The following is a 23,281-nucleotide window of genomic DNA, read 5'->3' as shown; positions in this document are numbered from 1 at the left end:
GCAATGGCAGCCTCCTGGCGACAGGAGTTCCCAGCGGCAACGGCCTTGGCGGTTGCCATGGTGATACCCTTGGTCATGCGGATGAAATCTTCAGGGGTCGAGGTCTTGGCAGGTGGCTCTGGGGAGCAGAAGACCTGTTGGGGTAGAGCAAGAAGAAAGCTCCACAGTGAGTGAGGCTGTGAGATGAAGCAGCACTTGTGTGACTGGTTCATTCCTCTGTGTACTCAGTCAACAGGCAGCCACCGAGTAGTTATTGTAGATCAGGGCTTGGAGACTTTCACACATTCACAGCTAACACAATAGAAGGCAGTTGGTCCTCATTTCTGACTAAAGTGATTGGGGAAAGTGTATTTGTTTGAAATTAAAGAAGTACCTTTCTGCTGGCTTTTCATTCCTAAAGAGAAGTCTTAATGTGGCGAGTGGCGAAGGTGGGTAAAGAGCTGGGTCTTAAGGGTACAGACAACAGGAGTGCACTGACATAAGTGGCAGAGCACAAATAACCAGGACGTCAAGTGTGAGAGAGTATTAAGAAATGTTCTAGAGCACAGGGATGGCACAGCAAAGGCTGTTGGGACCTTGGGTATCAGAACAAGGAACTCAGAATTTCACACAGTATGTAAAAGTCATAGAAATATTTTGCTGTATGTATTCACCCAACAAATTCAATCCCACTAAAGATCAGCTAGGTTGGAGACTACGTGAGGTGCTGGGGGTGCAGTGGGGAATAAGGTAGACAAGGTCCTGTTGTTCTCATGGAGCTTGCATTCTGGTTTTGGGTACAAATGATAATAGGTGAACGACCAGGGAAACTACACTGTGAAGGGGAAAAAAAAGAGGGTGCTGTGACGAGAAAGAAAAAGGAAGTTCTTTTTCAGAAAGGTGGTCAAGGAAGCCTTTGGCGGAAGGGATGTTTAAGCTGAAGCCTGAAGGATCAGAAGGGGCCAGATGTTCAAAAAACTGGTAAAGCGCAAGAACAAGGGTCTGCAGTGGGCGGAGCTGAGAAGGCAGGGGCCTGGCCCCTGGCCAGGAGGAGAGAAGGGTGAGGAGAGACTGGGGAAGGCAGCAGGGGCCCTGGAGCCTGGAAGGCCCTGGGAAGGAGAGTGGACTTTACCACAGATGCCAGGGCAGTCACTGGAGGATTGTAAGCACTGAAGTGACATAACCTGATTTATATTTTTAAGAGATTATTCTGGGAATTGCCTGGTGGTCCAGAGGTTAGGACTCAGCACTTTCACTGCCATGGTCCTGGACTGAATCCCTAGTTGAGGAGCTAAGATCCCACAAGCTGCACGGTGAGGCGCCCCCCACCCCCCAAAAATTATCCTCTGTATAGAGAGGATTGACTGGGGAGGGGAGGTGAATGGAGAAGCAAGGGGTTTACATAGATGCTATCACATAAACACAGCTAAGGCCTGATGATGGTTTGGACAAGATGCTGGTAGCAGAGATGGGAAATGAGAAAATGAGGTCTATTCGGAGGGACCACTAAAAGAACTGCTGATGAGCTCAGATGTGGGGAACAATGAGAGAAAGATGTTAAAACGGAGTTTCTGGCTTTAGGAACTGAGTTACTGAAAGGTACTGTTTAGCGATATGGGAAAGAGGAGGGAATGAATGATCAAGTTTGGTAAGTAGAAAGCAATTTCAATTTGAACACCTCTGAGAAGTGAAAATAGAAGATGAGAAAGATAAATTTAGAAGTTAGAAAGATGGGGACTGCCCCAGTGGTCCATTGGTTAAGAATCTGCCTGCCAGTGGAACATGGGTTTGATCCCGGGTCTGGGAAGATCCCGCATGCGGTGGAGGAACTAAGCCTGTGCCACAACTACTGGGCATAACTGAAGCCCACGCGCCTAGAGCCGGTGCTCCACAAGAGAAGCCACTGCAATGAGCAGCCTGTGCACCACAAGGAAGGGCAGCCCCGGCTCACCACAACTAGAGAAAGCCCACGTGTAGCAGAGAAGACCCAGCGTAGCCAAAAAATAAGTTAAAAAAAAAAAAGATGAAAGTGACAAAGACTGAAGGCAAGGAGACCAGGTAGAAACCGGGCACAGCAGTCACAGTGAGGGAGAGTGCTGCCTGTGGGCTGGGAGAGAAGCAAGGAGAGGAAGAGACTGGAGGAGGGTGGGGCAGGACCTGGCGACGGCCTGCAGGCTGTGAGCGAGGCAGAGAAGTCACGGGCGACTGGGAGGGAGCCTGCTGGACCGGGAGGGCTGTGGCCATGCTTAGTGGGAAGCAGTGAGTCGGGAAAAGAAGCTGGTGGGGAGGCACTGTGTCTCGGTGCTAAGGTCAAACAGGAGGCTGAAAATGACTGAGCGCAGAACTGGAAGTCTACTTGTCAGAGAACAATGATGAGAGGGTTGAACCTGCCAAAGAGGAGTAAGAAGGCAATCGGTGCAGTTCCAGGAAGGCCTCTAAGATTTATCTGGTTGAAGGTGAGTGCAACTATAGAGGAGATGTGAGCGGCAACAGAAAAGCCAGTGTCACAAAGGCCAAAGGAAGAAAGGCTTTCAAAGAGAGGCTTGTTAGGGGATCCACTGTTTTGGAAATGTCTGAAGAAGATGAAGGCTAAGAAGTGACCCCTGAATGTGGCAACCGAGAGGCCAGAGAAAGTTGGGGCGGGGGGACGAAGAGGGTAGGTGTCAAATGCCAAGGAGGAAACAGGCGAGGAAGGGAGACACAGCGCAGCATGCACAGGAAGTCTGGCAGCGGGAGGAGGCTGCGCGTCAGCGTCTTTGTGTGTGTGTGGGCAGCCCACGCACGCTCACAATCCACCCAGGCCCCGTTCCCCAGCCCAGGCCCCGTTCCCCAGCCCAGGCCCCGCTCCCCAGCCCAGGCCCCATTCTCCAGCCCAGGCCCTGCTGCACCAGCCCAGGCCCTGCTGCACCAGCCCAGGCCCCGTTCTCCAGCCCAGGCCCTGCTCCCCAGCCCAGGCCCTGCTGCACAGGTGGGCTCACCGCCAGCTCCTGCCGAATATGCTCCGTTGTGGCCTCCAGGGCACGCGTGCCTTTGGTGGCCTCATCCTCTACCGCTTTCACGGTCTTGAGCAGTGATGTCACATTGGTTACCATCACCTGCGGGCATCAGAGGAGGGAGGGCAGCATTGTTTTAAGGGGCAGGCATAGCACACTGGTCTACTCCCCGCCTGGGCAGCTGCTCTCTTTTCCTCCCACCTTGGCAGAGTTCTTGAGCTGCCACACAGCAGGGTCGTCGCCGACTTTGCCAGCCGCAGCCTTTGTGGCACTGATGAGGTCTCCCAGGGCCTTGGCCACATCTTTCACTGCATTGATCAGCACCACCTGTGTGCGAGAGCAGAGGCTCCGGTCTGTGGGAGGAAAGGGGGGAACAGGAAGTGGTTCTGGCCAGAGTGAGGCGTGTGGGGCGGATACCTGGGTCTCTGGGTCCTCAGCTCCCAGGCTGGCTGCACCCAGCTTGACCACATCGGCGAGGCGGGTGATGGTGGCCACGGAGGACTGGGCTGCCTGTGCCAGCTTCTCCTGGCTCCCAGCTGCATTCTGCACCAGGACCTTGGTGTCTTCCACCAGCACCTTGGCAGTCTTCAGAATGCCCTCTCTGGGGGACAGCCCAGCCCAGTCAGCTCTTCTCAGGCCTCCCCCAACCCCTCTGGCCCCACACCGCACAAGCCCCAGTTCCCTCCTCACCGGTGGTCAGCGAAGGTTTCGGCACCCTCACGGTTGAGTGTGCCGGCAGTGGCGAACATGATGGTGGTGTCCAGGTCAGCGATGATGCCGGACACAGCGCTGGCGGCTGTGATGCAGGCCTGGGTGCCACGATTCCCAGCCTGGAGCGCAGCCAGCACGTGGGAGACCTGAGGGAGGAGAGTCACGTGGTGACTGTGGCAGGGGCCCCGTGAGAGGATAGGTCCTGGGTCTGGGAGAAGGGACAGAGGAAAGGGCTGGGGAGCACAGCCCCCAGGCCATGGGGACGGGCTCAGTCACCTTCTCAGAGACTCTCCGGGCACACTCTATGAGCTCCTTCTTGGTGTAGGCATCACTAGGGCTACACTGCAGGGCGCCTGCCTTGGTGACCAGAGCTGCGCAGCCGTGCCCCAGCTCCTGAACCCGGTGCTTGATGTGGGCGCCTATCTGTGAGTAGATGAAACAGGGAGACGGATTTTACAAGAGGATTCAGGGATGTCCACTGCACTTGGAGGAGGTACTAAGGACCTAAAAAAGCTCGCGCTGAGGACTAAAGAGGTAGTGAGAAGTACTCTGCATAGACTTGTCCTGTTTCACAGCCTTTAGTCAGGAGGTCTCCTCCTACACATGGAAAATACTAGCCTGTGGGCACCAGCTGTGAGGACCGTGCTAATAAGCACAGCGAGGAGGAGGGGGAGAAGCCCTCATGCTGGGGTATCTGAAGCAGAGGCCACGGCTTACAGTTTGGCGTGTGTGGTTATGGAGGGGTTTGGGTTGGGGATTAGGTGTGTCATGCTAAGATCCAATTACTTGCTTTCTTGGAAAGGCAGGAGCTTAGGGAAGGAAGCGCTTCAGGGCTTTGCAACACGGAAGAACTAGGAAGGGAACAAAGGCTTGCGGCACAGTGGAGAAGCAGCCACAGGGAATCAGGGCCAACGGGGGAAATAGTGGCAGCCCAGGCAATCTCTAGACCCAGGGCTACTCCTTATCCCTGTGATGGAGGCTTTGATCCCACCCTTTATGGAGCCCTGATTACTCTTTCATGGAGCCGCCCTGAGGATGAGTTCCCCTTTTTATGAAAGACCCGAGTGGCCGAGGGTGGGACAGCCCCAGAGGCTGACATCATGGGACAAGGGGTAAGCCTTGGGTTTTCTGTCAGGGGCAGGGGAAGTTACCTCTTCATTTTCAGCAGCCACAGCTGCAGGCTTGGCCTGGGAGGCAAGACGCCCATAGTCACTAGTCAGCTGGTTAGCGAGAGGGCCCAGCTCCTCAGGGCTGGTGTTTGACTTGGTTACCTGGTGACAGGAAGAAGTGAATTGATGTCCAAACTCAATGTCCAAACTCTCCAAGAGCAGCCCTCTTATACTCTCCCAAACTCACCATCTCCTGAACGGTGACAGCAATGGCCTTGGCTGTCCGCACCATGGTGGTCTGGTAATCCACGAAGGAACCCTCTGGTTCACCCATTGGTCCTTCATCTAGCTGAGGGGGGAGAATGGCAGAAGGGTAAGGACTGTGGGCTCAGGGACACTGGTCCACAGGCACCTCCGTCCACAGGCACCTCCATCCACAGGCTCCCCAAGACTCCAACCTGGTTGATGGCCTGGGTGATGGAGTCCACCATGCCACCGACGACCCCGGCAGCACTGGCTGCCTCGTTGAGGGTGGCTGTCAGGTCCTCTACGGCCTCTGTCATCATCTGCACAGCCTCCTCCAGGGCTTCCTGGGTGTGAGCTGCTTGCTGTGGGGCAGAGTGAGTGAGCTGGGGCAGGGAGCAGTGGTTCCTGCTTCTCTTACTATAGTAGCAGCCCCTTAGCTCAGTACCTTGGGGTTACCGCCAGCTTCCTTGGCTGTGTACAGCAGCTGCAGGGCAGACTCGGCCAAGGTTTTGGTCTGGTCCAGGAGCGCCATCTGCTGTGGGTGGCTCAGGGTTTTGGAGGCAGCACCCACGGCAGCCAGAGTGAGCGGCTCAAAGTACTGGGCCATCTGGGACACCTGCAGCAAGGGTTTAGGATGGGGGTCAGCCTGGCCAGGTACCCTGGTTCAGCCTACCCAAGCCCATGTGTCGCCCCAGGTACCTTGTGTCCCAGCTGGGAGGCTTCAGCCCGGGCAGCGCTGGCCAGCGGCTCAATAAGATGGGAGATTTCCTGCACCGCAGTGAGCATCTGGGTATGCAAGGCCTGGGGAGGAAGTGGATTTTAGCCCTGACTGTGACCTGCACAGGACCCCACTCTTCCTTCCACACCCAAGTGACCCAGTACCCAGCACGTTCCATACCCTCCATGTGTCTATGAGCTCACTCCCAGATCCCCCACCTTCCTTAAGCCTGCCCCCCCTCCTCCCCTTACCTCCTGAGAGATCCCCTCACGGGGAGCGAGCTGCTGGCTGACCGCAGCAAGAGAAGCCTGGTCAAGGTCCCGCAGACAGCTGTTCAGAGCTGCGATGGCTGTCTCACACTCCAACTGCCCTGGGGCCTTGTCCCTGCAGACGTATCACAGGCTCCAACATCAAGTACACCTCTTGAGCACAAGGCTGGCCCACCTTTCCCTGTACCCCTGAATCTTGGACCACAGATGTCCTCCAACACTGGCCCATCTCACACCACAGTGCCCATCCCTCTGTTCTGTCAGAGGCGTGTGCATCCCCCAGCCACAAGGTTTTCCACCCTGCCCCCTACCTCATGCTTGTGATCAGCTTCTTGATGGAGTCCGAGACAGTACGGGAGTGGCCAGCCAGCACGGACCAGCGTGGTGGATCCCGCGGATTGACCGCCAGGGCTCGGGCTGTCTGAATAAGGCCCCCAGCACTCTCCAACATTGTCTTAGCAGAGATCACAATGGGCTCCATGGCAGCCCGGCCCTGGGGAGAGGGGAGGTCGAGGGGTGAGTCTCAAGACTCCTGGAAAGATGAGGTGGCCGGCAGTTCATGCGTTCACCCTGCCTCACCTCAGGGCTGATCTGGGCAGGAACACTGGAGAACTCAGGGTTGGACGCAAAGGCGCTCAGATTGTCCACAGCCTCCAGCAAAGGGGCCGTTGCTGCTCGGCACTGGGCACGGTTCTCCTCTGTGAAGGCCCCATCCAGCGCCTGAAGTGGGAGTGACAAGGAGGAGCTCAGGATGGACTGTAGACAAAGGCAGGGAAGCCCAGGTCTCCCTCCTGAGCTCAAAGGGCATGGGGCGGGGCTGGTGGTGACCAGTGCGGACAGGCAAGACCTTGGGCTTAGGCAGGTGTGACTGGGTGAAGGCCTCAGGGAATGACGGGGTGCAGGGGTTGGGGGAGAGAAAACTGGACAGGTCAGGGAGAGGTTGAGAATTCCAACACCGGGAACCTTGATGGTCTTGACAAGGTTGGCCGTGCTGTTGGCCACCTCCTTGGCTGACTGTACGAACTGGCGCTTGGCAGTGGGATTGGCGGTTCGGGCAGAAGCCAGGCGGCAGCTGTTACACAGCGCAGACGTGTGTTTGGCCACAATGGTGGCTGCAGAGAGCACCTGAGGAGACAGAGACGTGGAAGAGCCATGTGAGGGCAGGAGGGCCGTGTCTATACTGGGCAGCAGCCCCTTCAGCTTGGGGGATGGACTGCAATCCTTTGGAAGTCTCATTAGGAAAGACAGAGTCACCTGAAAGTCAAAATCTGGGAGACAGATACCCAAAGATGCGCAGGGTGGAGAAAGGAAAATGAAAAGCCGACACACTAATGGAGAAATCGTTCACAGGCTCAGGAGGAGAGTGAACTCAAACCTCCATAGAGAAGTGGTGAGCCTGGCAGTAATTGAAGAAATGATGAGAAACACAGCCAGAGAAGACAATGACCCAGAGAAGCTGTGGGCAGGAGGTCAGCGCTGGGGCTCCACCCTCCTTCCCCACATGTCCTGCATCTCCTCCCGCCATGGGGGTGGCCTGTCCTGGCTCAGCAGCCTTTCCCAGGCTTGCTCACAGTGACTGTACCCCCGAGTTACCTGGGCCTGGGTGCAGCCAGGCTCCCCCAAACTCTGACAGGCCATCTGAATTGCCTGGTTTGCTCGGGCAAACTGTGTGGGCTCCACCAGCCCTTGTTGTCCAGCTTGGCTGTTGGGGTCAGACACGCCAACCAGATATGCAGCCTGTAGAGAGAGGAGTGGGGTGAGGAATAAGGAATATTCCTGAGGTAGGAATAGCCACAGTGGGGACAATGGGGAGCAGGGGTAGGTTCAGTGGCCAGGGTTCTACATGAGTGGAGATACATTAGCAAGCTGCGATTATACTATAAAAGAGGGAAAAACCTCTCCTGTTTTGTTAAATGTGTTCAAACATTTCAGAAGATTAAAAAATGAAAAAAAAAAAAAAAAAAGGAAGCAGCACAGTAAGCTTTTTATCAAAATTCAGTTCACCTGTTTACCTGTTTATGTGTTTGTATGTTGGGTCTTAGGTAAAAAGTACTGCTTATTCTAAGTGTTGGTAAAAAAAAAGTTTGAAAGACACACACACACACACACACACAGCCTCTTTTAGAGACAGTTCTAATAAAACTGTGGGTGGTGTTAGGCTAATTAACACATAATGCCTCCAGGCTTCAGAGATTTGGAAAGAGGGAAGGGATGGTTGCCAAAAACTGTTTCTCTTGGAAGATCATCGTAAGGTTTGATTCTTACTTCACCCAACACATGGTAGCTTTGCATTTTCTTCTTCATGCTTTTCCAGAAACGTCAAGCCATATAGAGCAGGCCCCCCAACAGAACAGGGTACAGGGAGGCAGGGAGATTGAAGGACAGGCTGAGAGGATGAGCTCTCAAGTCAGTTTGTTTTAAGGATTCATATACAAAAGCAAAATACTCTGAGCCAATGGATCGTTTTATACTTCGTAATGTAGCAAAAGGCAAGGTTAGGTGGTGACCCAAGTAACGGGGAATTTAGCCCCTGGTACTATTCTAACAGTGTAATAATACGTGTGGACTTCCCTGGGCGTCCAGTGATTGAGACTTTGCACTTCCACTGCAGGGTGCACGAGTTCAATCCCTGATCGCGAAACTAAGAGCCAGCATGCCGTGTGGCTCGGCAAAAAAGAAAGTACTCATTATATGAAAATAATGTGCATATACTAGGCAGGCAGAATACACCAGGCAAGCTGGGGCCAGATTCAGTGGTTGGACAGTGTAGTCCCTACTGAAAGCACCAGGGCTCAGCGGTGACAGTGATCAGAACTGTTGGTGTTCTCTGCTTGCTGGCAAACACCTCTACTTTAGGTGGGGGAAAGATCCCCATTTTCCACACAGCTGGCTTTACAAGCATAACTTTGTCTTCTGCGCATGTGTGTCAGGCTGCGAGGAGGAAGGGTAGGGACAACAGGGGAGTTCCAGAGACTATCCCAGGAGGATAACCTGTGCAGCTGCCTCGGTGAAGCCGCAGAGGGCCTTGGAGGCTGTGGCGACAGCCTCCCCAAACTCCGGCAAGTTTCCGTTCTTGGCATTTTGGGAGATGCCGGTCATGGCCTCACCCAGCACCTGGGGAACAGAGGGTATCGGGAGAGTCAGATCTTGTTCTCAGAGGGAGAGGGCAGCCCCTGGCTGGCTCGTCTTCCAACCCTCTCCCGTCCTTGGGAGGGGACTGGGTACACCTACCTTTGAGTTTTCCATGACGCTGTCCAGACAGCCAAAGTAGGACATGTCATTGATGGGCTGGACTGGGTTCTCTAGGAGTTCCCGGACCGTCTGTCGGGTGGGGGAAGGGGCGGTTGGTGGTGAACTGAGATCCAAGACGCCCCCTCACTGCCCTTAGCCAAGAACGCTTTCCCCAACTTCAACCCCATTTAGCCTGCCAAGGCCCACCTCCAATTCCCGCAGGGCATTATCACACTCCTTCTGGCCTGGCGCCTGCTGGGTGCACATGCTGATGAGCTGGTTGATGCTGTCGGTCACTGCCCTGGAAGGAACGGGAAGTTGAGTGAATGAGTGCATAGGTCATCACTTCTGCATCCTGCTCACGTAGCAAGTAAGTCTCTAGCCATTTCTTTTTTGTCTGGAACAATTCCTGAGCCAGAGACTTCTTACGAAACGTCCCCTCCCCAGTCTGCTTAATATGCAAGGGCTTGGTTTCCCAGCTCCCACTTACCGGGCAGCTGCAGCCAGCTGACTCTTGAGGGTTGGGGCTGCAGGGTCTGTGGACAGGGCCTTGGCAGCGAGAAGAAGTTTGCTTGAAGACATGGAGATGCCCTTCAAGTTGGATACGACCTGGGCACGGTCCTCCTGGCTCTGTTGAGGGCAAGAAGGCCAATGCATTGTTGAATCTTTTCTTGTCTGTCTCTAAAAGGGATTCTCTGTCCCAGACACCCAAGTACAGCTAGAGACTGGGGAGGGGAGGGGGCCAGGAGCAGGTCAGGATTCCGTGGTCACAGAGATGCCCCTGACCCTTGAACCGTACCCAGCTCCCCTTCCTACCGGAGCCTGGCCTGCCATCTCCACGCCGGCTTCCAGGAAGGTGCTGAAGTCTTGTCCAAATCGACCTGAGGCTCGGGCCAGGTCCTGAGGGGTTCCCCGAGAGGCCTGCACCAGCTCTGTGGCTGCCTGATTCAGCCCGGCAGCGGCTTCATTCAGCCGGCTCTGAGCCTCCTGAAAGGTCCCAGTGCTGGGGGGAAGCTGCAGGATCAGAGAGAGAGTCAGGAGCAAGGACGGGAGATGACCTGAGGGGAGGCCTGCTGAAGGAGCTCTGGGAGGTGGGCACAGGCCTGGGAAAGCGGTGAGGGGAGGGGGTGCATCTGGGGAGTTAGGGTGATGGAGAGGTCTAGAGGTAGATACTTGGAGTCCTTTGTCCCCATGTCCCCTCACACCCCTGTCCTCCTACCGAGTCACTCAGGAGTCGCTTGCTGGCATCTCCCACTGCCTTCAGGGCATTGTCCACATCACGCTGGCCAGGCAGGCAGCTGACGCAACGGTTCAGGGCCTGGGTCACAGCTTTAGCCACCTGAGGTGGGAAAGGAGACAGGGGTTGCCAAAGCAGAAACTGGGAGATCCCCGCCTCCACCCATGGGAGCCTCTGAAAGTGAAAGCGGAAAGGGGGTGCTATAGCTGAACAGGCCAGAGTATCAAGTTAGAGTATCAAACTTCCCCAAATGTGGTGCTTGGCTAGGCCCAGGCCTCGCTTTCGCTGAGACTCTTCTACTCAGATGGAGAAGGAAGGGTGGAATCCAGAGAGGAGCCACAGTGCTGATGAGACACCCCCTCGAGACAGCCTTCTGAGGGGGTCGGGGGAGAGGGAGGAAGCAGCCTCAGCCCAAAACCGAACCTGGGCAAGCCGCTGCTGGCTCTCAGGGTCCCCTGGATGGCCGGCTGCTTTCTTCGCCTCCTCGATGAGGCTGCTGGCCTTGTCCAGGACATCGCTGGCTGTGTCGAGCACAATGGCTTGCACTGCAGGATCTGATGTCAGGGCAGCTACGCCCCTAGCAGCTTGGGCCAGTGACCGCAGCCCACCTGCCACATCCCGAGCTGCAATGCCTGGGGAGACGATGAGAGAGAAAGGAGGGGAAAAGGTACCTTCACTGCCAAGCCCTGATGCTGGGGGCTTCCTGTGTCGCCCCACCCCTACAGCTCCCATTCCTCCCCCTTCTCCCCACAGGCCCTATCCTGGCCCTGCCCGTGTACCTGCGTAATTCTCATTGCCCTGGGCAACCTCCCCCAGCAGCTGGGCAATAGCGGAGCTCACGGCTTTGGTGCTGTTGCCCAGGTCCTGGGCACATTTCTCCATCTAGGGATGACAGGGAGACTCAGGACTCAGCCGCAGGAGAAACAGGGAAGAGAGAGCTTGAGAAGCTACTGAGAGTCAGCAGGCAGTTTCAACAAATGTTCAGGGCAGCTCTGGGGCACAGGTGAGGAGACTTCAGATCTCACAAGTACTTACCGTCTCCCCAGGCAAGGGCTTCAGCTTGCCGTCTCGAGCAGCTGCCTTCACTTCCTGCAGGTCTCTCTCCAGATTCTGCACCACACTCAGAGCAGAATCCATTTCCAAAGGCCCACACGCTTCCTGAGCCTACAAACACACGGGGTGAAGGGGGAGAGTTTGAGGGGTAGGTGGTACACAGGGTCTCACTCGTGGCTCAGGTTATAGTTATCCATTTTAGGATAGCCTGAACAGATTCTCCGTCATCCCAGGATACCCCCTTCATCTTCCAAAAAGATAGCCAGCTCCCTTACCTTCTGGGCAGCAGTACGGAGTTCAGCCAACGCGGTGCCAAGGTTTTTAGCACACTGACTCAGCTGCATGGCCGATGCTTGGTCCTGAATTGTTGGCACAGAGGCCTTTGCGGCTGCCACCATCTTCCCACCTGGCTGTTGGGGAACAGGTGGGCAGATGAAGCACACCATACGTCCTCTGGGCTTGGGTACAGGGATGGATGAGGGTCAGGATGTGGTTAGCACTGGGGTTCAGTACAGGGAGAGAGACTACTGGCAGAAACTTAAACTGATGAGATCTAGAGGCCCTAAGAGGAGTGGTAAGGGTATGGTCTGAGTGGTCAACGAGGGGGCCTTGCCTGCAGGAAGCTTTGGCTGGCAGCGATGAGGGCTAGCTGAGCACTGGGGCTGTCAGGCTGCGCTTGGCTCCCTCGGACGCCCTGCACCAGCAGTGGAATCTGCTCTGCCACAGCCTGTGGGTAAAAATGTCATGAGCACCACCTCCCCACAGGCTGCGGGAAAGTCCCCACCTCCCGTACCTCCTCCGGCCCCCATGTGCTTCCTGGCGTCTCACCTTGCAGCTCTGCACCAGCAGGGGCTGGGGGCCAGCAGAGGCCTTGGGAGTGGAGGTTGCATGTTGGGCTGCTGCGATAGTCTGTGTAGCCGAGGCTGCAGCCTGTTTGGCTGCATGCTTTAAGGACAGAACAGTAAGGACAAGGCTCAGACGTTCCTGTCCCCGTTCCTCATCCCTGGCTTACCCTGCCCCTGCTATTCCCTGAGGAAGTAACTGCTGGCACTGAGGATGCCAGCATGCAGCAAGGACACCGAGCGTGCCCCCGCACGTGCCTCCTGATTTCATTCCTCCCGCAGCACCTACACACGCCTGTTTCCCAGCCTCACCTCAAGGCGCTGCACCAGCTTTTTCTTGATGGCGTTCTGTGCAGCGGCATTGGTTGCCATGCGGAGACCCTCTGCTGCCTCCCGCAGCCGCTGCTGTTGCTCCTCACTGTCAGGATTGGCGGCTGCTCCCTGAGAGGTGGCGAGAGAGACAGTGACCACCCAGAATCCCCGTGGATCTTAAGTAAGCGTTTCTCTGATGTCTCCATACTCACACTTCTTTTCTTAAAGTCACTTCTAACCACCCCTGCTGAAAGGTAATCATGGTTGAGACAAGCTCCCTCACGTGGGCAAATGGGGAGTCGTGCGGGCCCTGGCTTCCTTCTGGGATGCTGAAAGCCCTTCCTTAGGCAGGACTGTTTCTGCTTCCCCTCCGGGGAAGTGGCCTTATTTCTTCCCCACTGCCCACAAAATGCGACCAGCAAAGGGGAGTGAGCAGGGCTCTTGGGGACAAGGAGGACACGGTTTAGAGCAGGGATCTCAGAACACCAGAGCAGGGGCCTTGGTTACTCTGCAAAGTGAAGAGCCCAGTGTCCAGGGACCCAGCAATCTTTTGGCTTCTTCCTGCTGTCTTCTACACTTGGTGTTTCTGTGTCCCACTGCCTGGTCCTTCTCTGTGCTGATAGCAACAGATCCCCTGGGACTGAATGCCCATGTGCAAGCATTGAGGGAGCAGGCAAGCGGCAGCCGCACAGTAGGGAACAGTCGGAACCACAGACCCTGGACTTAGAGGAAGCAGAGGGGCATGGTCTCCTGTCTGTCAGCAAGAACTCTGCGAGTCACATTGGCTGAAAGCCTGGCGCCATCCGCTCACTGCCGAGGGGCGCATCTACTTCCTCAGTGCTCCTGTATTTGTTCTCTTGTATCTTCTGCTTTTCCCAGGTTGCTCCCATAAATGAGGGTGATTATCTGGACCCTTCTACTTCCCACAGGGCCCAGTCTGGGGGTCTGCACAGAAGGCTCCCTACCTTGGCAGCCTCCACCATCTTGGCTGTGGCATCGGCCAGGATCTTGGCGGCACTTAACAGCTTGCGGGAATTCTCCAGATCACTCTCCCCTTCGGCATCAGCCTTGATGGCGTTCACCAGGTCAGAGGTGGCTTGGGCGAGGATGCGGGCCTGTCGCACCATCTCACCTGAGAGCATAGGCACAGTCAGCAAACAGAGCCAGAGTTGCTGAGAGGGTGTGAGGGTGGGGAGAGAGATGAAGACAAGGTAGATAAGGCTTTTAGGGGCAGCAAGCAGATGCAAAAGTTCTTGAATTGATTTCCCTGAAGTTACTGTTTTCTCGGTTCAGGATCTTGGAAAGGGACAGATCTCTTGGTGGGTTCTGATGGGGGCAGAGGTGACAGGGGTGGGGTGACAGTGGGGAAGACAGTCTCCAATGAGTATTTTCCACAGTCTTAAGTGGAAGAGGCTCTTTGTGAAGGGTTTTGGGAGTGACAGAGTGGAGGCGGGACAGCTCTCTCTTAATAATGCCACTTTCCATCTATTTTTGTGTATACTTTGGTATGATCTTTAACTGCACCAAGGAAGGCAGGGCAGTGATTCTATTCTTGCCTAACAAATAGGGACCTGGAGATTTCAGAGACTGAACACCCAGCCCCGTGCTGAGTCCTCAGTGGGGTGGTGGCAGGTCTGCAAGGAAGAGTCCAGCAGGCTCAGAGAACCTCATTGGGGTTGTCTTCCCAAGGGGGTGTCCTTACCAGCATCACCCATGGAGCTGAAGATGTTCTCGGTGACAGTGAGGATGGTGTCAGTGGCCTGGTCGTAGCGGCCAGCAGGCCCAGCCCCTGTGGCATGGGCCCTCACGTGCTGCAGCAGCTCATTCAGGGCCTGGGTGACAGCTGTGGCCGCAGCACCTACCCCCCGTAACAGCTGGGCATCCTCTGTGGCGGCCTGGGAAGCGGACACACAGCCCTCCACAGCCTTGGCCACTAGTCGCCCAGCCTCTACCAGCTGTTCTTGGCAGACTGGGGAGCTGATAGTAGGAGCCACCACCTGTGGGAAAAGTGAGTGTCAGAGGCGTAGGCGAGGGGAAGGAGTCGTGAGGTGTGGTGTCTGTGGTTCTGTGCTGTTCACAATAGTGATTAGGTTGGACAATGAAGCCTTGGGGGCCAGAGAGATTAGATGAGAGGCTCTTGTGTGCGTGGAAGCATCAGCTCTTGGCGCAGGCTGGCGCACCTTTGGGGCTCACCTTGGTACAGGCCACCAGCTGGGAGGTGGACAGGGCACACTGTGTTGCCGCAGCGATGACCTGGGTCTGAAGCCCTGAGTCCTCTGTTCGCTGGGCCACACTCTTGGCCTTGAGGACCAGGGCAGCTGCAGCGCTTGCCACGGCCTTGGCTAGCTGCATGAGCACGTCCTGTGAGAAACCAGCGGTCAGCGTGGCCTGAGATCCAGCTTGGGGTCCAAGGGCCCTTCTCAGAGGCGTAAGCTGTTTCATTAGTCCCATTGCCTCCAATCACAGAACAGTGTGCAGAAGCAACCAGAACCTACCCAAGCCCCTGCCTCGAGCATCAAGTAGGACAGAACCCCCACCAAGGAACAAACCCACACCGAGAGAAACAGTGTACACCGAAGGGAGGCGGATACACCCAGACGGCGATGGGGAGGGAGGGCAGGCGGGCAGTGCCGTTACAACAGGATGGCAGGGGGGGTCTCTCCCACCCCCAGCATTTTTCTCTATTTCTTCTCCGTCTTTGGTTGGAAGCAGTCACCCTGGAGTCTCAGAAGCAAGTCCCTGCATGACCCTCTGGATCCCATTTCCTCAGGTCCTGCCTGTGCCACGCCTCCCCAGCTCCCGTCGTGCTCTGCTCCCCAGAGGCCAGGGCAGGGGGCAGAGCGAGTGTATGCGGCTCAGAGAGGACAAAGCTGGGAAGGCCCAGGCCAGAGGCCATTACCGTGGGGGGATCGGGGGGAGATGGAAACCCAGCCCCGCTGGGTGCACAGATCTGCATGGGAAATCCAGGATGACAAGTCAGCTGAGGAAACTAGCATGGGGTGGGGAGGGGGCAGCATCCTCTGGGTATGTGGTTAAAGGACTAGAAGTGGGGTCAAGAGGCCCTCAAGTTGGGGTGAGGGCTACATATGGGGAGGCCTGGGAAAGACGATAGTGGCCAAAAAAAAATATCACCAATAAGGGCCAAGGGTGAACTAATAGGTTAAGTTGGGATTCAGGGGTTCTGAATTCTTAGCCCCCCAGAAAGGGACTGGGGGGTGGTTCCCAGTGTGATTCCTGGAAAGAGGTTCAGGTTGGCTCTGAGGGGTCAATTTATAGTAGCTGGACTAGAGCTGGATTCAGGATCAGAGGTCACCTCCTAGAAGCTGGGGTTCTGGGGGCTGGGTGAGTCACCAACCTGGAAGTGGGGGTCAGTATCACTTTCCCCAATTTGTTGCAACAGCTCCCCACTGGCCTGGCCCACGTTCCCAGCTGCTTGCAGCAGGTTCTGACGGGGCTGTGGAGAGTGAACACCGGTCAGAAGCTGCCCAGTCTCCGCCAAGATGTCCAGGGGTCCTACACGCCCACGGTTCCCCGTTTCCACCCTGTGATCCCTGGGCTTGGACCCTGGCCCCTGACCTCGGCACTGGCTGGCTGGGCACTGCGCAGCAGCTCTGACACCGCCCCGGCCAGGCCCTTGGCCGCCTGCAGCAGGGGCCGGCCGCTGCCGCCTTCATCCTCCAGCAGGGCAGCAAGCAGCTTCACGCCACGGGACATCTCCGTCAGGTTGGAGGAGATGGTGGTGACCGCACAGCCCACTGCCGTGTAGTCTGTCTCAGCAGGGTCCCCTTGCGGGAGGAAGAAGATGAGATCAGTCACAGGCAGTTAGTCACTCACACACACACATACACACACACCCCACCCCCACCCCCCACGCTGAGGGAGACGCACACTTCCTTCCGTGAGTCAAGGTGCGGTCACACTCCTGCTTGCACACACTCGCTCTCACACCCCCATTGCCCAGAGACCTGGGCATCCAGCCTACCTGCTGTGAGGTTCACCACAGAGGCGGTACCAGCGGTGATGGCGTCTACCTGGGAGTGGATTTCATGCTTGGATTCATCCATCTTGTTCTTACGCCAGGCCTTTGAGGCCTGAGGGGAAGAAAAACCAACCTCAGGATTGGCTCTGCTCCAGTTAACCCCAACCCTGGTCCTTGGAGTTCCAGCTTCAGCACCACTGGCCCTCCTCCATCCCACACTCACAGCGTCCTGGCCCAGAGGGGGCAGAGTGTCAAAGTCATCCAGTGTGGCCTGGGCAGCTTGCACAGCCTGCATGCTGGAGTTGATGGTCCCAGTGAGCGCCTGCTGGGCAGACGTCTAAAGACAAGGAAAAGAGTAACAGGGAACATTTAGAGAGAAAAGATAAAGGAGAGCCTGAGGCCAAGGAGAGGAATATGAACAGGGACACAGGAAAAGACTGCCTAACTCCCAGCTGGGCCCAGCAGAACTGTGGCAGCAGTAGGGCACCCTTACCAAAGGAGGCATGTGTCCTCGGTGCATCTGGCCACTGGTGATCTGCTGCTGGGCAGGTGGCATGCTGCCCACCTGGAAATTCTCGGGACCCGAGGCTCCGGAGCGCATGATGGCGGGCAGGGCCACGGAGCCATGCTCCACCTTCCCCACCCGGTTATACTGCTGCTGAAGCACAGTGGACCTGAAGAGGAGACAATCAGGGAGCGTTCTGAGGACCTCCTCCTCCTCTCATCCCCTTCCCACCTGCTATACCACGTGTGCTTGTCCTGTGCTCTGGGGGGTGTATGAGGCCTCATCACAGCCTGAGACTTGATAGAGAGCCATCCTAAGGACCCCCCACCCTCCCAGTCCTTGGGGTCATTCCGTGCCTTCCCTGCCTGAGGAATGGGGTCAGCCCAGCTTCCTTCGTACTTTTTGGGGGACACGGAGTCCTCCAGCATAGTAGACTCCTCGTCTCCCTCCAGCCCAAAATGATCCTTGCTTTTTTTCTGTAGGAGAAAAAAGGAACAAGCGTCAAAGAAGAGGGAAGTGGAAAAGGCAGCCTCTTCTTTCCCCAGTCAGCCATCTTCCAGAAGCTGGGTCCCAGTTTCTAAAGGACCTGCGTGGGGCCAAGGTACAGGAAGAGACGGAGGAGGCGGGGGTGGGGGAGCCAGTGCTCACCTTCTTAAGAATGATGTCGATGTAGCCAGCGATGAGCTGAGCGATCTGCTCCCCCTCGGTCGTCTGCACCGAGTAGTAGCCATCTTGGTAGTCTCCGAAATCCTAGGGGGACAATGAGGGCAGGGCTCAGTGGGGAAGCCTGAGTCAACCTGGGACAGGAACGGGTGGGGCAAGAGCCCAAGGCCGAGCTGTTGAGGGTGCCCTCCCAAGCAAGCAGCCTCTGGGACAACAGCCTTTCTTCTGCCTCCTAGTTCTCTATTTCCCTTGGAGGGAAATACTTTATTTCTAAGGAGTATCTTTACACTACACAGTTTCAAATACATGGCATTTAGGAAATCTCTCTTCTGTCATCCTGATAAAATTGGGAGGACACATTCATCATTAAATGACCAGAGTTAAGGATGAGCACTAATATCCAAAATGGAAAAATCGCCTTTACTAATTTCCCTTCTCAGTGGGGCACTTCCTCAACGTGGAATCAGTCTTCAATTAGTAACGCTGAAACAGAAAGCTAGAGGCGGGGCTACTGTAAGGAGTCGCTGCTGAAAGAAGGGAGGCTTATTTTTCTATCATCTTTTTCTTCCCTCACTCCAAGTGGCCTGTGATCTCAGCTTGCTAGTTACAGTTTGGTTCTGCTGATTTTTAAAACTGTTTCATTTTAGCTTCTCTCATTCTCCAGGACAGAGTTTCTCCTCTATTCTAAACTCCAAGTTCCTAACAATAGCTCCAAAGTTCTCCTTTTTTCTGGAATCATTTTCAGGGTACCTACCCCTGCACAGAGGGGTTGGGGAGACCCTGCGGCTGCCCCTTCTTTGAAAACACAGCCCTTTCTCCCCCAAGACCCCAGCTCACCAGGGTGAAGCTCTTGGGAGACGCAGCCCAGCGTTTGATGTTGGTGAGGTTCCATTCCTGGATCACCTCCTTGGTCTTCTCGTCCACTCGCATCACACACTCCTTAGTGATGCCCAGAAGCCTGGGCACCAACTTGTTCTTTCCTTTCATCTTTTCCTATGAGGCAGAGGTCGTGGATGTTATTAGTCAGGAGATCAGATCCAGACCACAAAGGGGTGCTGACAGAGGCAGGAGAGCTAACCTGGGGTGTCTACGGATGGACCTGGACACGGCCACATCAGGATAAAGCGCAAGGGAAGAAAAACGCAGGGCAGGGAGGGAAGTGCTGACAAGGGGGCAAGTTTTCACAAGGAACAAAATGAAACTCTTGGGGAATGGCAGAAAATGTGACTCAGGGCAGGGCTAGAGACTCAGAGAGGAAAGGGTAAGGGCAGAGATACGGGTAGGCAGGGAGAAGGGTCAGTAACCCACCTTGACCAGGAAGAAGGAGACACCGTACGTCTTGAGGGAACGGGCTAGCTTCACGTAGCGTACCTTGGCCTCAATCTCACTCATCTGTCCACAGTTCTTGTGTGCCTTTGAGTATGAAATGGGTAAACTTTTAGCAAAATCTGAGTAACATGACATTGCAGACTAGATGTTAAGTTGGGATGTGAACTATGGTAGGAGAGTATTATGGGAACACAGAAAAGGTTAAGGGATGCAGGCTATGAGAAAAGAGGTGAGGGGATAGGCTGATATAGACTATGCAGAAGCGATGGTTCAATAAGCGAAGGATACAGTTAAGGGACTTGGAAATGTTCTATAGATGTGAAGGGATAGTTAGGAAGTAGAAGGTCAAACAGAAGGCCTTTTGGGCTGAGGATTCAAAGAGCAGAGATAACACCTTCCGTCTGTACAAAGATCTACTCTTCACAGTGATTCCCTATCTGTCCTTTTCAGGGCAGATAGCTATCCCGTGTTAAAGGGAAAGGAAAGAAAACAAGATTATTGAACTGAGTCCCACAGCAGATGCAGTGATGCAGCACAGACCAGAAGCCCAGGTCTTTTGCTTTCTGGGCACAGGAAAGGTAGGAGAACAGCTTGGTGGGCGGAAGCAGGGTAGGGGTGACGAGGAGGGGGTCCATTCAGTCAGTAGGATTAGGCAGCAAAGCTCCCAGGTAATCCCAAACATGTCCCTTGCCCCCATTCACCTGGAAGATCTTACGCTCTCCCTTCTGCTTCACATACTCCTTGGGCAGGAAGTCCTTCAGGCTACACCAGAAAAGGGAGGGTCAGCACGTAGTGAACAGCATCAGGGCTATGTGGGCCGGGGACTGTGGGCCTGGGGGTGTGAGGAGATGTCTAGGAGAGTGTTATCTTTGGGGAGAAGGAAGATTCAAGGCACGAGAGTCTAGATTGTCCCTGAAATTGAAGTGACTTAGTACTAACTCTTGAATGCAGTCTGCATCTCTCTCTACAGGGAAAGAGACTGAGGGAACTTGAGTTGGAGGCTCATTTCCTGGGGAAAAGAATAACTAGATCACAATTTTAGGGAAACAAGAGCAGAAGGGGCTCACTAGAAGGATGACCATGCTTGTAGGAAGCTGAGAAAGCCACATCAAACTCTATATATTCTGAGAAATACCAGTGGATGAGACCTATGAGACTTCTGAAATCTGATGTTTCCTGTGACAAAAATGTACCCTGTTTGCCTCTGGCTATTGCAGCACAATTCTTCAGAGACTCTCAAAAAAGTGACATGCTTGCTTCAGAGGGAGGGGGCAGGGGCAGAGTCTGGACTACTTTCACATTCCACAAGGGAAGAGACACGTGGAGGACGGAGGCTAAACAGGCCCCCATGGGGGTCAGGCCCTGGGAACTCAGAAGAGGAAGCAGGGGAGAAGGCCTGGGACAGAGACAGGCGCACTATGCTAGGGCCACGGTGGCAGGGAGTCCTGGGCCCTGACAGGTATGGGATGAGGGCCACTCACTCGAGGAAGCCGGCCTTGTGCTTCTGCTCATTGTGGGGCCCAAACTGGATCTGGCATTGGAAGCCAGCGAACTCACAGGCCTTGTCGAAGGAGACAGGATGGGAGCCGTTCAGGATGTCATCTCGTGCCTGGGGAGCACAGAGGAAACAAATGCTGTGTGGGGAGCAGGGGCGCCCCCCCGCATTTCTACTTCTCTCCCTGCCGCCCACCACCGGGCCCATCCTCTCCCTACCTGCACGTAGAGAAGGTTCAGCTGGACAGGGTCCCGGGAGTCCACGTTCTGATCTGAGTAGAAGAACTTCCTCCGGAGCAGAAGCGTTTCGTGCTCCTCCACTCCCTGCTCCCTCAGGGTCCGGCCATGGTCCAGCCAGTTCACTGGGACACAGAGGGTCCCCTCATTGCCAAGTCCCTGCAGCCCTTACACCGTCAGTCTTTGATTTTTTGTTTCTTCATGTCCCGCCCTCTCTAATACATTCCATTCCATGAGTGTAGGACTTTGTTTTACCACAGATGCAGCCCGTGTTTAAACAGTGCCTTGCAAAAGAAAACTCAGAAAATAACGCAGAAATGGCTGCCCCCGACACCCCAGTTGTTTTAAATGCCCTCGCCAGTCCCCTTCTGCTTACACTCGTCATCTGTGTGCAACTTCTGCTTCAGTTTCTCCATCTTCTTTTCGTCTCGCAGCAGTGTCTTGTCCTTTCGTAAGGTCCCTGTCACCTCCTCCTTCTTCTCTTCCATAATCTCTCGAACCAGTGAATATTCATCATGGTTGGTGATGCCTGGGAGAGGGGGTGGGTTGGTAGCATCCCCAGCAGAGTTTTTAGGCTTCCTTCTGAGCCCCCTGCCCCGCACGCCCCTTACCAATGCGGGCACAGATGGTCATGAGCATGTCGGTGACAGTCTTCGAGTCGTCCACCATGACAGTCTTCACGGTGCCGTCCAGCATGCGGATCTTCAAGGGCCTCTGTTTCTTCCTATACTCCATGGTGTCCTATTGTGTCAGAAACAGGAGGGGCCCACTTTAAGCTAAAGATATTACTTTCTTTTTAGGCAGCCAGAGAGGGAAGGAAAGTTGATTACTAAAAGGAAGACTGGTGGCTTGCTTGAAAACAGGGTATTATGACTGCGTATATTAGAATGCATGGGAGAACTCAAAGACATCAGATATGGGTGCTGAATAGGAGGCAGAAGGAGGGAAGTGATGGCAGAGGATATTGGTGGTCCTTGTGAAGTGATACTCACCCCGTTTCGGAGCATGTAATAATCCAAAGCCTTCCCTGCCTCCAGCCATATACCCTTTTTAGGGTCATCATCTGACAGAAACAGCCCAAAGTCGCTGGCTAAAAGAGAAGATGGGTCAGCTTAGGCTTAAAAAAAACCCCAATGTAGTTGAATGGCTACACCACTATCCCTTATTATTTTCCCAGTGACCCTGGGCCTAAAGAGGAGGGCGGGGGCCAAGGAACACAGACCTGAGATGAGAAGACTTGGGGGACAAGAGAGTCATCTCCCAAGGCCAAGAGCCTGGGAACAAGAAGGGACCAAGGGCTCCCGCCCCAGCCACCTGGGCAGTCAAGACTCACGAGGGCCAGATAGGGCCTCTGGGATCCGCTCACGGATGATCCGACAGGCGTCATACACCATGGTAGACGGCTCAAATTGCATCGTCTTCACCACATTCCCAATGCTGATCTTCAGCGAAAGTGCAACCATGGCGGCGGCTTCTTCTCTCCAGCCTGGCTATACCTGGCCCATGGCATCAGGGCATTAGAATACACCCTCATTGGAGGAGAGGAGGCCCCCCACATGGAGACCCGGGAAAGGGAGTCACCAAAGCAGAAAACAGTGAGCGTGTTTTTATTTAATGATATTAAAGAGTGAAAGATGAGCTGTATCAAAAGGACTAGTCTTAGGCGTCTGAGACCTCTGAAGGAGAGGTTGGTCTGCAAGGCACAAAGGCAGGTCTGAAACAGTGTTACCTGAGGACGCACCCCACCCCCAGCACTGGAATCTGGGCCTCCCTTCTTTCTTCCAAGTGTTTCTCTCTTACCCTTGTCCCTGCTCACCTCCTTTCCCAGTCCTGTCTCTGCACTATTTTCACCCTTCTTGGTTCAGTTTTTTTCTCTTTGTCTCTTACTATATCCTTCTGGCTTCTCTCTGTCTGGGACTTCCAGAGCGCTGCCCTGACTCATCACGTGATCTTTCCTTTCACAGCTTTATTCTCCTTCTCTGCAGAATGAAGACGTTATATTAGATAATCCCCAAGGGCTCTTGAGCCCTGCAAACACTGACTTAAGCTAGTCTGGCAGGGAGGCCCAACACTGCTGTTCAAGCCATCCTGGCTTACGTGTCTCAGCTCTCCAGTAACTTGACATGCTGGGGGCCTCCTGGAGCAGCTCAGTCCACGTTTGGCTCCCCCAGAAGTCAAGCCAGAATCATGGTTTTTCTAATCCAAAGGGATCTCAAAAGTGATCTAGTCAACTCTTTAATTTTGCAGAACAGGAATCAGACTGGGTATGTGTATGTTTCAAGGCAGCTCAGAGAGAGAGCCCAGTCCCTCTTAACTCCTCAGGCCTTGCTGCTTCTAAGATAGCAGGTTAATACCCAGTTCTCACCATAACTCC

At 54.8% G+C, this 23,281-nt stretch overlaps 1 protein-coding gene across 1 annotated transcript in view; it reads right to left on the bottom strand.

Annotated features, from left to right (window-relative positions):
* TLN1 (talin 1) overlaps positions 1 to 23,281 on the bottom strand; it is a 31,572-nt gene that overhangs the window by 2,973 nt on the left and 5,318 nt on the right. Inside the window, exons 2-49 of the mRNA XM_010846082.1 lie at positions 22,241 to 22,403; positions 21,900 to 21,997; positions 21,519 to 21,648; positions 21,284 to 21,436; positions 20,890 to 21,032; positions 20,658 to 20,785; positions 19,878 to 19,938; positions 19,156 to 19,260; positions 18,685 to 18,840; positions 17,833 to 17,934; positions 17,584 to 17,660; positions 17,173 to 17,353; positions 16,903 to 17,016; positions 16,683 to 16,791; positions 16,277 to 16,485; positions 16,056 to 16,154; positions 14,894 to 15,061; positions 14,403 to 14,697; positions 13,666 to 13,832; positions 12,701 to 12,829; positions 12,375 to 12,491; positions 12,160 to 12,273; positions 11,822 to 11,956; positions 11,529 to 11,657; positions 11,273 to 11,375; positions 10,917 to 11,125; positions 10,476 to 10,595; positions 10,073 to 10,270; positions 9,747 to 9,886; positions 9,464 to 9,557; positions 9,257 to 9,346; positions 9,017 to 9,139; positions 7,619 to 7,762; positions 6,989 to 7,150; positions 6,605 to 6,745; positions 6,337 to 6,518; positions 6,008 to 6,140; positions 5,738 to 5,839; positions 5,484 to 5,654; positions 5,251 to 5,400; positions 5,040 to 5,141; positions 4,835 to 4,954; positions 3,960 to 4,106; positions 3,663 to 3,829; positions 3,390 to 3,573; positions 3,174 to 3,299; positions 2,958 to 3,074; positions 12 to 134 (exon numbers count right to left, since the gene is read on the bottom strand). Coding sequence (XP_010844384.1) covers positions 12 to 134; positions 2,958 to 3,074; positions 3,174 to 3,299; positions 3,390 to 3,573; positions 3,663 to 3,829; positions 3,960 to 4,106; positions 4,835 to 4,954; positions 5,040 to 5,141; positions 5,251 to 5,400; positions 5,484 to 5,654; positions 5,738 to 5,839; positions 6,008 to 6,140; positions 6,337 to 6,518; positions 6,605 to 6,745; positions 6,989 to 7,150; positions 7,619 to 7,762; positions 9,017 to 9,139; positions 9,257 to 9,346; positions 9,464 to 9,557; positions 9,747 to 9,886; positions 10,073 to 10,270; positions 10,476 to 10,595; positions 10,917 to 11,125; positions 11,273 to 11,375; positions 11,529 to 11,657; positions 11,822 to 11,956; positions 12,160 to 12,273; positions 12,375 to 12,491; positions 12,701 to 12,829; positions 13,666 to 13,832; positions 14,403 to 14,697; positions 14,894 to 15,061; positions 16,056 to 16,154; positions 16,277 to 16,485; positions 16,683 to 16,791; positions 16,903 to 17,016; positions 17,173 to 17,353; positions 17,584 to 17,660; positions 17,833 to 17,934; positions 18,685 to 18,840; positions 19,156 to 19,260; positions 19,878 to 19,938; positions 20,658 to 20,785; positions 20,890 to 21,032; positions 21,284 to 21,436; positions 21,519 to 21,648; positions 21,900 to 21,997; positions 22,241 to 22,370 — 6,597 coding nt within the window. The 5' untranslated portion in view covers positions 22,371 to 22,403. The remainder of the gene's footprint in view (positions 1 to 11; positions 135 to 2,957; positions 3,075 to 3,173; positions 3,300 to 3,389; positions 3,574 to 3,662; positions 3,830 to 3,959; positions 4,107 to 4,834; positions 4,955 to 5,039; positions 5,142 to 5,250; positions 5,401 to 5,483; positions 5,655 to 5,737; positions 5,840 to 6,007; positions 6,141 to 6,336; positions 6,519 to 6,604; positions 6,746 to 6,988; positions 7,151 to 7,618; positions 7,763 to 9,016; positions 9,140 to 9,256; positions 9,347 to 9,463; positions 9,558 to 9,746; positions 9,887 to 10,072; positions 10,271 to 10,475; positions 10,596 to 10,916; positions 11,126 to 11,272; positions 11,376 to 11,528; positions 11,658 to 11,821; positions 11,957 to 12,159; positions 12,274 to 12,374; positions 12,492 to 12,700; positions 12,830 to 13,665; positions 13,833 to 14,402; positions 14,698 to 14,893; positions 15,062 to 16,055; positions 16,155 to 16,276; positions 16,486 to 16,682; positions 16,792 to 16,902; positions 17,017 to 17,172; positions 17,354 to 17,583; positions 17,661 to 17,832; positions 17,935 to 18,684; positions 18,841 to 19,155; positions 19,261 to 19,877; positions 19,939 to 20,657; positions 20,786 to 20,889; positions 21,033 to 21,283; positions 21,437 to 21,518; positions 21,649 to 21,899; positions 21,998 to 22,240; positions 22,404 to 23,281) is intronic.

Source organism: Bison bison, unplaced genomic scaffold (genome assembly GCF_000754665.1).
Source record: "Bison bison bison isolate TAMUID 2011002044 unplaced genomic scaffold, Bison_UMD1.0 scf7180017864230, whole genome shotgun sequence".
Classification (NCBI taxonomy): Eukaryota; Metazoa; Chordata; class Mammalia; order Artiodactyla; family Bovidae; genus Bison; species Bison bison.
This window is presented reverse-complemented; position numbering and strand designations above follow the sequence as displayed.